This window comes from Blastomyces gilchristii (genome assembly GCF_000003855.2).
Source record: "Blastomyces gilchristii SLH14081 genomic scaffold supercont1.10, whole genome shotgun sequence".
Taxonomy (NCBI): Eukaryota; Fungi; Ascomycota; class Eurotiomycetes; order Onygenales; family Ajellomycetaceae; genus Blastomyces; species Blastomyces gilchristii.
The window spans coordinates 1,323,111-1,332,290 of NW_003101673.1; the positions used below are offsets into that span (position 1 = coordinate 1,323,111).

A 9,180-nucleotide genomic window follows, 5' to 3' on the forward strand; every position below is an offset into this window, starting at 1 on the left:
AGATGTGAAGCGCAAGTTCTCTAGGAATAAAATCTGTTTGAATCGTTAAGATCGAAATTTGTCGGATGACAAGGCGGGAACCATTGTTTGTTTGCCATTTGATTGTCTGATCGGTTGTCCTTGAATGCAGCGCGAATTAAGTTTGAAAACCCCGAGCGTAAAATTGTCTCTTCCTCGGGTAGATTCATAAGAATCAGTGTGATAATTTCTGATGACAGGCTTGTAATGCAGCAGTCCATTCCTTGAAAGGATTCGGATAGATTCAGAGAATCCATTGTTAGAGGTGGAAAACAGACATGCGACAAACCTTGGCGGAAATTCACACGGTATTTTATACTGAATATCCAGCTCTTTGTTATTCCCATCCATCCACTGCATAGTACTCCGTATTCTGAGCCCCGACCCGCAGCTCTATATAACCATGACAGGTATACAAAATATTAGTAATATGATCATGAAAAGCAGCCATTTAGATATTAACGTTATGTGGTTAGTATGATCTCGGCGGCCAGAGGTTAGCGGGTTTCAAACTTAATGCCCCCGCTATACTCTGTATACATCCCTTACGGGTGAAATTGAAAGAGGGCGGTCGGTCCCTTTCCCCTCATCTTAACAAGTAAGGCAAATGCTGAGGATGCACGCGCGGATGTTTGTTTGTGTTGTTTGTTGGTGTTGAAACTCAGAGGTAACTTAAAAAGGATAAATAGTTTTGTATGTAATATTGCAGACTCGTTGGAGATATGAGAGTATAGGAAAGAAAAAGAAAAGGAAGAAGAAGAAGAAGAAGAAGAAGAAGAAGAAGAAATAAAATAGAGGGAGAGAAAAGAAAAGAAAAGAAAAGCCCCAAGCCCGAAGCCCCTCAAGCCATAAAAGAGGGCAGGGGGGAGATAGAGAAACGGAACCAAATATAAAAAGAAGTGATAAAATCGAATCCTCGTTCGTGAACGTATGTATATCCTTTCATATCCAATCCAATTCAACCCAATCCAATCCACTACGCCCACCTCTTCTCATCCATCTCCTTCTCCTTCAATCCGCCCATCCTCTCTAAGTCAAGACTCTGAAACCGTTCCGTAGAACCACCCTTCCCGCTCCCGCTCCCACCGGGCTGGCGCTGCTGATATGGCGGCAAATCCTCATCCCCCTCCTTCCTGCCACCATCCTCCCTCCCTTCATCTAGCGGCTCCAATCCAATGCCCCCCTTCTCACTAATGCGCACAACAACCACGCGCCCACTCATCCGCTTCCCGGCCGCATCTTCCTCTTCAGGGAATGTGATGCGGATCTCCGGCACGGGGCTGGATGGTGGACTTAGCGACGATGAGGAGGAGGACGACGGGGAGCTTGAGCCCTTCTCACCGATGAGGAAGACGGAGTCTCTGTTTGAGGCGGAGATGGTGAGACCGCGGCCACGTTGGCGGCGGTTGCTGCTGCTGTTGTGCCGGTGGTCTTGGTAGAGGGGCAGTTCTGATTGTTGTTTTTGGCGCCTGCGGCGGAGGACGAGGTAGGAACCGATGAGGGCGATGGAGAGGAGGATTAGGGCTAGGAGGGAGATTAGGAGGTTTACGCTTGAGGAGTTTAGGCCACCATTGTCATTGTCGTTTCTGTTGTCATTGTCATTACCGCGGGCGGTTAGGTGTCGTAGCGCATCCATCGATTTAGGGGTGGAAGGTTTTCCGTTGTGTTTTCGGTGGATATCTTGTAAACAATAAAGTTGAATAGGATGGTGGATGTCCTTTTGGCGTTTTTGTTTTTTATTTTTTATTTTTATTCTTTTTCCGTAATAGAGCGAATTAGAATTGTAGATAACTAGATGTCGAATCTAGGATAATAAGGAAGGAGTGACGGTAATAGTATAAGAAGTGTTGGCGACAACGGGTCCTTGCTCGAAGTGTTAATTACACATCCGCCATCCGCGAAAGCAAACTGTAGACGCGCACAAATAGGGAGGGTGGTTGGTATTAACGATCTCGAAGGAATATATCACAAGGGCCTGCTGCTTTGTATTCTTTTTTATTTTCCGATAAGAGGGACGAGGGAGCGTGATGGGAGGAGGGCCAAGCAGGTGGTTTTTCTCCCTTTTGATTTTCTCCCTTTTCTTCTCTTAGAGACACAAGGGCGATAAATTAAATTAGGGGTGAAGAGGGGATAGTTAGCGAAGGAATAAACAGCACGGCGATCAGCTGAAGGAATGAAGCTGATACCTGCAAAGAATGAATGACAAGCGATAAGAGGAGGTGAGATAGTTGGATGGAGGATGAGGATGAAAAGAAGAGAGAAAGAAAGAAAGAAAGAACGAGAGAGGAAGAGAGGAGAAGAGAGCGAACTGTTGAACAGACAGCGAACAGCGAACAGCGAAGAGCGAAAAGGGCGGGCCAGTAATTAGTCGTTGTTATTAGTTACTTTTTTAGTACCTAGTTACTAGTTAACCTAGATAGTTTAGTTACGGGGAGTTAGTTAGGTAGGGTTAGGGAGTGGAGGTTAGGGTTTACCAGCCAGGAACCAAGCCAGGAACCAGCAAACAACAGACGGTCTGGCCACCAATAACAGCCCCGGTTTGGCCGCCGTTCGTGAAGCTTGTAATGGCTTGTATCAATCCCATTACCAGTTCTACGCCCACGGATTGGCCCAGAACGTGCCTGGTTCGCTGGCGGTAAACAAAAAAAAAAACAAACTAGGAATGTCGTCGCCCGGACAAGTGTCCAATCACTGGTCAGGCAGAACTGCTCAGTGGCGTGGCTCCTACACAGTTACAGCGTAAGTTCTAACTAACTGCCCTCGGCCTTCAAGGGTTGTGGCAAAAGAATGGGGGGGGGGGATCTGATCCGATCTGTTGCTGAACTCTTCACGGTGGCTGTGGCTATTAATATCCTGGTTTTGTCAAGCAGCTGCTGATGAAGGGTCGTGACGATGGTTGCATGGATGTCTTTCCTGTCCTTGTGCATGCCATCCCCATAATAATATTAAATAATAATAAATAATGCTGTATCTGTTCTCCGTATGTAATAATATGCTATGCTCGGTTAGATGTTCCTTGGATCATGATGACAGACATCAGATCAGAATCAGGGGTTTTGTTTAAGGTCAAGGTTTCAAATCCAGTCCGAAGCTTCCTGTTTTGTTTTCGGGCAATCCCACCGCAGCACCACAACAAAACTGAATAAAAAGGGGAAAGGAGTTACTGATAATAATTAAAAGAAATCAAAAAGAACTGCAGATTAACCCTTGCCCTTGTTCGCGCTTGAGAAAACCTGCTCATGAGATTATACAGGTAAGATGAGTAGCGTGTCCAGAACAACCCCAACTGCGAAATGCTGAATGGAATACGCTTTTGAATTAATATCCTTACTTTTGAACGTCAGTGCTATCATTACACGGCGGCTGACGGAGGTTCTATCCATATTTCGAAGGTCGGTGACCTAGCTGCTGTCCTGTCCTCTATTTTTGCGGATATGAGAAACAAGCTCTCCGTGCGACCTTTCTCGTGAGAATCAGCCAATTTTTATACTGATTATATTCAATTGCACAGACGAATGTTGTCACTACTTATTGTATTGAATATATAAAATGAGGAAGAATCAATTGTTTTGACAACTAATACAATGCATCTTCAAAATAACTTTTTTCATAGAATTTCACTATTTTATCTGCAGAGATATTTGGAAATATTCTACCATGCTATCTGATGTAGTAATGAGAGCAAGTGATTATCATTGATTGATTGTGCATGAGGTTAAGTAGAAAATTCTACAAGCAGAGGCTTTCCTCATCAGTCAGTACTTACATTATTTGTATTATTATTTATTAGTTACCTTGCCCATGGTTCCTCTGTTACCCCCCTGAAAACTTTCCTCTGTACGCGGTAGACTTCCAAGGTTTTGACCAAAAGCTTCTCAAACTTACCAATTCTTTAAGTAAACATCAGAGCTCAGTTACCTAGGCAATCATTGCTCGTCTGTGATTTTATGTTTTAGGTTTCAGTGTCTGAAATTTTTATGTTTCTTGAAACGACCTTGCTCCAGTGGAAAACCGGATGCTTCAAAAAAGCCCTCCGCAGCCAAAATATTTTTATATACTTACTATAGGAATAACAACGCTTCCGGCTTCTTCAACGGAGACATTCTTCGAGTAAAATATTTAGCATTGTTACCAATTGGGCCAATTATTGAAAACTATACAAAACTAAGATTGAAAGAAATTCAGACATATTCATCGAACCTCTTATGCGCTTGAGATTTTGGACAATTTGGTACATGTAGGCTTGTATTAGGTAGGTAGTTCGTTTCAAGCAAAGCAATACAGACAAAATGGTTTCTGACCAGTCCAGCCCGCGACGACGGAGGATTCGCAGCAAAATTAGAGAAGCAGCGCAACACAGAAGATAAATGTAGGGAAATATAGATAGTAGTTGGTGCATTCCTTCAGCCAGCAGATTCCCAATGCATACGCATGTCTATCACGAGATTCCTTAGAACACAATCCCATTCTTCACCCCATTCATCCCTCCCCCCGCATGACCATCATCATTCATCCGGGAACATCACCATGCAAACCATCTGAGAAGCCGGCCAACCATCTCCCAGAAGGATCTTGACACATTCTCTCTCCTCCATTCACCCTCTCTGCTGAACAACCTTTTCCACCTCCTGGCAATATTGCCTGTCCCGCTCCTCCCTCTTCCTCCTCTATCACCCCATTCTAGCCTAGTGGGGATACTTGAACAATCTGAATGATGCCCAACAACTCACTAAGCAGGTAGACACCCGGAGAACTCCCAGTCCACAATTCCCACAAGATGTCCATTGCGAATGAGCATGGTACTTTGCATGGAAGTCTTCATGTACTAGGACCTGGGGTTCAGCATTGAGAGCTTCAAATAGATCAGTGTCTTTTGAGATGTTCTGTTTCTCAAGGTGTAGGAAGTTGATGAATTTGGCAGTTCTGACATTTTTCAAAGGCTTCTAGTAGAATTTCATCCCTGTTTGCATGGGTATCATAATATATCTCCCGGTCGTAGCAGGAGAGGATATAATCCTTGCTGTTCACGGATGGGCCAATATTATGACAGTCACGAGGGTGGAATTTGGCCTGTGAACATGATAAGCAATTATTCCCTTCAACAACACAGGGGAAAAGAAAGCAGGGGCCCAACGGAAGGTCATCAAGGAAAAAGGAACCCGGAAAACAATGGGCATCCGGGTCAAGGCCTCCAATGAAATCAAATCTTGTCCCCCCAAGTCTGGAAATTACATCAGCAGCACTTTGAATAATAACTAACTGACTTTTTCTGATCCTCAGGGAGCTGTGGCCACGCAACGCTCAGGCGCTTGTCCCTCAATAAACTCCTCAGCTATAAAAGGCTGGCCAGCTTGATCATGCCAGAGAAGAACCCTCAGTGCAGGAATCTCAGGTACCTTTTGAGCAAGGTACTGGAGATAGGCCACCTCGTGACGCAGTTGATACAGGTGAAGAGGCTGGGTTGATTCCTTGGGAATGCGAAGTACGAGCTTTCTAATTTGCTCACTAGTGGGGTTTGTGTGTTTTCCACAGTCGTTTCCTATACAACATGTAAGACAAACCTTACAACTATGTGCTATATGGAGGGGTGAAGGGGTAGATCTTGGAGTGCTAGTAACTGGGAGATATGTCAACAGCTAGACATGATTATATCTGCCAGATGTCAGATATTTCAAGGTCACTGATATGTCCAGCCCTTCTAGCCTCTCAACAACTTCTGCAGCAACTCTCAATGTGCTAACTTTTAGTAACTTCATGTCAATTTCTTCCTCTTCTTCTTTGTCAACACTAGCTCCTCCCCCACCCCTCATATTTACCCTCTGGTCACCTTCACTGCACATCACTAAATCATGACTTAGACAGTTGGTGCTTGTTTGGATAGCCTCCAGATCCTCAAACACAGAAAAAGACCCTGGGGGAGATGGGGGCATCTAACTTGGTGCTTGATGCAGAGTCGGGGACACCACAGAGTGGCAGGTAGCGGCCATGGTTTCTATCAGGTGTCGCTTGGCAGACATGTTTCGGCAAGTTTACTTAGCCAACTGGGGCCGCTTGTCCAGCATGCCCGCAAGTTTGAGCTTGCGTTGTATCCATGCGGAAGGCTTCCCATACAAGGCATGGAAAAATGACAGATTATGTGAGAGACGTGTGATGAATAATCCATAGAAGATTGACTGCAATTGGCGGACCTCGGCATCATACTGCGGCAGCACACTTAGTAGCATCATTTCAATGTGGAAGGTGTAAAGCTTGTGTGATTGAAAGGTTGCTAGCTTGTGGAAAGTTATATGGTGGAAGGATTAGTAAGCCAGATCACGTGACCTGACACCCCCACTTACCAGAGTAACTATACATGATGCTATATATAAAATTCGCCTTCAAATCAAGTACAGGTACAAAAAATGACTGGAAAATGTGTAGCAATGAAAAATCAGTCATGATATACATCATTTTTTATCCCTCTATCCTTCTATCTTCTTTATATTCTCTTTTCAACATGTATATTTCAAATGATTGACCTCTTTAACACAGGCCTTGTAATAATACTTTCATTTCATGAAAGCTTTGATGTGTGTGAGGTTTTTCAGGATTGAAAGTGCAGTGATCTTGAGATCAGTGAGTAAATCTTCAAGACTGTCTCTCAATGAAGCTTTTCTCACTATAGTGATATCTCTTGTAGATATCAGAGAGTTATCAGATTTAACTATAAGTTCTGAAGAGTTCAGTGTATTCTGCACTAAAAGAGTAGATATTCTCACAGAGATATCATAGTCAATTCATTAATTATTAGTGAGTATGAGAAATAATAAACACTCAGATTGAATTTCCTCATCAATGAATAGATTATTAATTAATGAATCAGAAATCACTGCAGTCTCTTAATAGACTGCAGTAAGTAGATCTGATGTCACTGAAGAAATCACTGCAGCTGTTTTACAGACTGCATTAAGTAGAACCTTCAGATTGTGTGAAGTAGTTAATATTAATGAATTGATAAGATGAAGATTCTTCTGAAAGATAATGTCTTTTAATATGTATAAATACTTGTTAAAGAGATTCTTGTGAGGTTTTATGAAACAGACTGATACATTAATAATCTCTGTGAGATTTATCATCTGATAGATCTCTGATTCATCTGTAATAAATAGTTAAGTTCTACTCTCACTATTCTTTTTCTTCTTTTCTTTGAATTTCTTTATTCTTACAGTGTTGTAGATTCTTCAATTATCTGAAGCACTGTCTGAATTGACTAATTAACAGATGTTAAAGTGAGATCTTTTACATTCAGAATATATAGGTGAATTTTCTGATCTCTGATAATTTCAGAAGCTCTCTTATAAACTGTTATAATTATGTTCAGTACAGTCTTCACAGGCTGAATTTAATATATTATTACTGATAGTTATTGTAACTGTTATAGCTGTTATAGCTGAGTTAACTGCAGAATCTATATTCTACAGATTCTTTTTATCTTTTGAAGAATTAAGTCATAAACAGATTTTCTTCATGAGAAGATTAACATTTAATATCACAGCTGTGAATTTGAAATTCTGTATCTTCTCTATCTTCTTCTGAACATAATTTCTTCAATTGTTGAATAGAACTGAGTAGAAGATATCAAATATTCACACATCTGAGAGAGAAGTATTTAACATCTTCAATTTTATAATAACAGACTGAAACTTATTAAAGAATGTGTGTAGATTAATGACCTGTGTGTCATCAAGAGACATGAATTTCAGAACTGTCTCACAGTGTAACTGTGTTTTAAGAACAGAGTATTTCTGTTCAATTGCATTTCATAGAGTATAAGTGATCTGATTTTCATCATACTTGAAGAAATGTAATCTGACATCTGCACTCAAGAAGTTCAAGATAAATGTGTAGAGTCACTGATTTCTGATATCTTAGAATAATGCTTATTCATTATCTCTTTGTAGAGGATTCTGAATCTGTTATTTCTCTATTATATATTAACACTGTGTATCAACCAGTTTTGATTTCATGAAGATGCTTTATGTAATGTAATTAAATGTGTCAGTTAGACTGTTTAATCTCACAGTATTCTTGACATCTTTCTTAAATTGAGAGATTGCCTTGTCAACACAGCTATTCAGTTTATAAAGATTGAATTTCAATCTTTCACTGAGATTAGAATTTCATGTGACTGTACAGTAGACTGACCGTGTGACCGTGTCTGAGACTAGGACCAGATTATTTAATAGTCTCATTATCAATTCAACTGATCTCATTACATGATTTTAACATTAGATAGTAATCTCATACTGTCTCAGTGAGACTTACTGTCTACTCTTGTCACATTTTTCAAATGAGACCATGATTTTCACTTCTTAATTTAAATTATTTTTATTGCTTTAAATGACTTTAAATCTCATTTAAGTGTTATCAAAAAGTGTTACTTTTTAAGAAATTAAAAATAGTCTAAAAAAAATCTTAAAATGTCTAAAAATAGTAACTTTATGTCAAGAATGAGACTAAATGAGATCAAATAAGATCACTTTCTCATTTTTTTCAAGTTATGGTCTCATTTTAAAATCTGATATATAGTCACTTTGCATGTTTTTTTGATAGCCAGTCCCAGCGGGATTCACATCAAGAAATGTATGAGATCAGACCAAATGAGATCAAATGTGAAATTCATGATTCTGGCGGTCAGTCTACTGTACAGACTGTTGATGTGATAATAGAATAATTGTTAACATTCTGTGATTAATCTGTAGAGAATCTCTGTTAACAGAGTTTTTTCAGTTGTAGTTTGAGTTCTAGAACTCTTTTGCTTTCTCTTGTTTATCTCAAGTATTATCTTAAGGATGCTTTATCTGTGAGTCTGATATTGTCTTATCTGAACAGTAGATATCTGAGTATTCATTATTCTCATCAAGAGAATCAGTATCAAGCTGTTAAGTAGATTGAGAGGCCGGCCTGACCATGTCAGAAGCTGTATTCAAATCAGCTTCGAATTGAGAGAGTGTTTCAGAGTGTTTATCAATGAAGCTTTCAAAAGCTTCAGAAGAATATTCACTGACAGAGTATAAGTGTAAAGAATCATCATCATCAACTGCAACTGATTCAGTGAAAAGAATGTGAGATTATGAACATGTATATAAGTGAGATCATGTTAAATCTGTTATCTTGATATTC

General features: G+C 40.4%; 2 protein-coding genes across 2 annotated transcripts; both read right to left on the reverse strand.

Annotated features, from left to right (window-relative positions):
- Positions 1–307: 307 nt before the first annotated feature.
- On the reverse strand, positions 308–2,486 carry BDBG_05250 (uncharacterized protein). The gene has a single exon (XM_031722055.1). The coding sequence runs from the start codon at positions 1,652–1,654 to the stop codon at positions 995–997; it is 660 nt and encodes a 219-aa protein (XP_031578844.1). The 5' UTR covers positions 1,655–2,486; the 3' UTR covers positions 308–994.
- Positions 2,487–4,123: 1,637 nt separating this feature from the next.
- On the reverse strand, positions 4,124–6,063 carry BDBG_05251 (uncharacterized protein). Its single transcript, XM_031722056.1, has 3 exons — positions 5,954–6,063; positions 5,153–5,557; positions 4,124–5,088 (listed from the first exon to the last, which is right to left on the reverse strand). The coding sequence occupies exons 1-2, from the start codon at positions 6,033–6,035 to the stop codon at positions 5,295–5,297; spliced, it is 345 nt and encodes a 114-aa protein (XP_031578845.1). The 5' UTR covers positions 6,036–6,063; the 3' UTR covers positions 4,124–5,088; positions 5,153–5,294.
- Between the last annotated feature and the right edge of the window lie 3,117 nt (positions 6,064–9,180).

What these genes read in the sequence shown, in the direction of transcription:
- BDBG_05251 (XM_031722056.1), bottom strand. Translation starts at nt 6,035, where the DNA reads ATGTCTGCCAAGCGACACCTGATAGAAACCATGGCCGCTACCTGCCAC. An exon ending in GACTCTGCATCAAGCACCAA is followed by an intron (nt 5,558 to 5,953) that starts GTTAGATGCCCC and finishes CATGTTGTATAG; the next exon opens with GAAACGACTGTGGAAAACAC.
- BDBG_05250 (XM_031722055.1), bottom strand. Translation starts at nt 1,654, where the DNA reads ATGGATGCGCTACGACACCTAACCGCCCGCGGTAATGACAATGACAAC.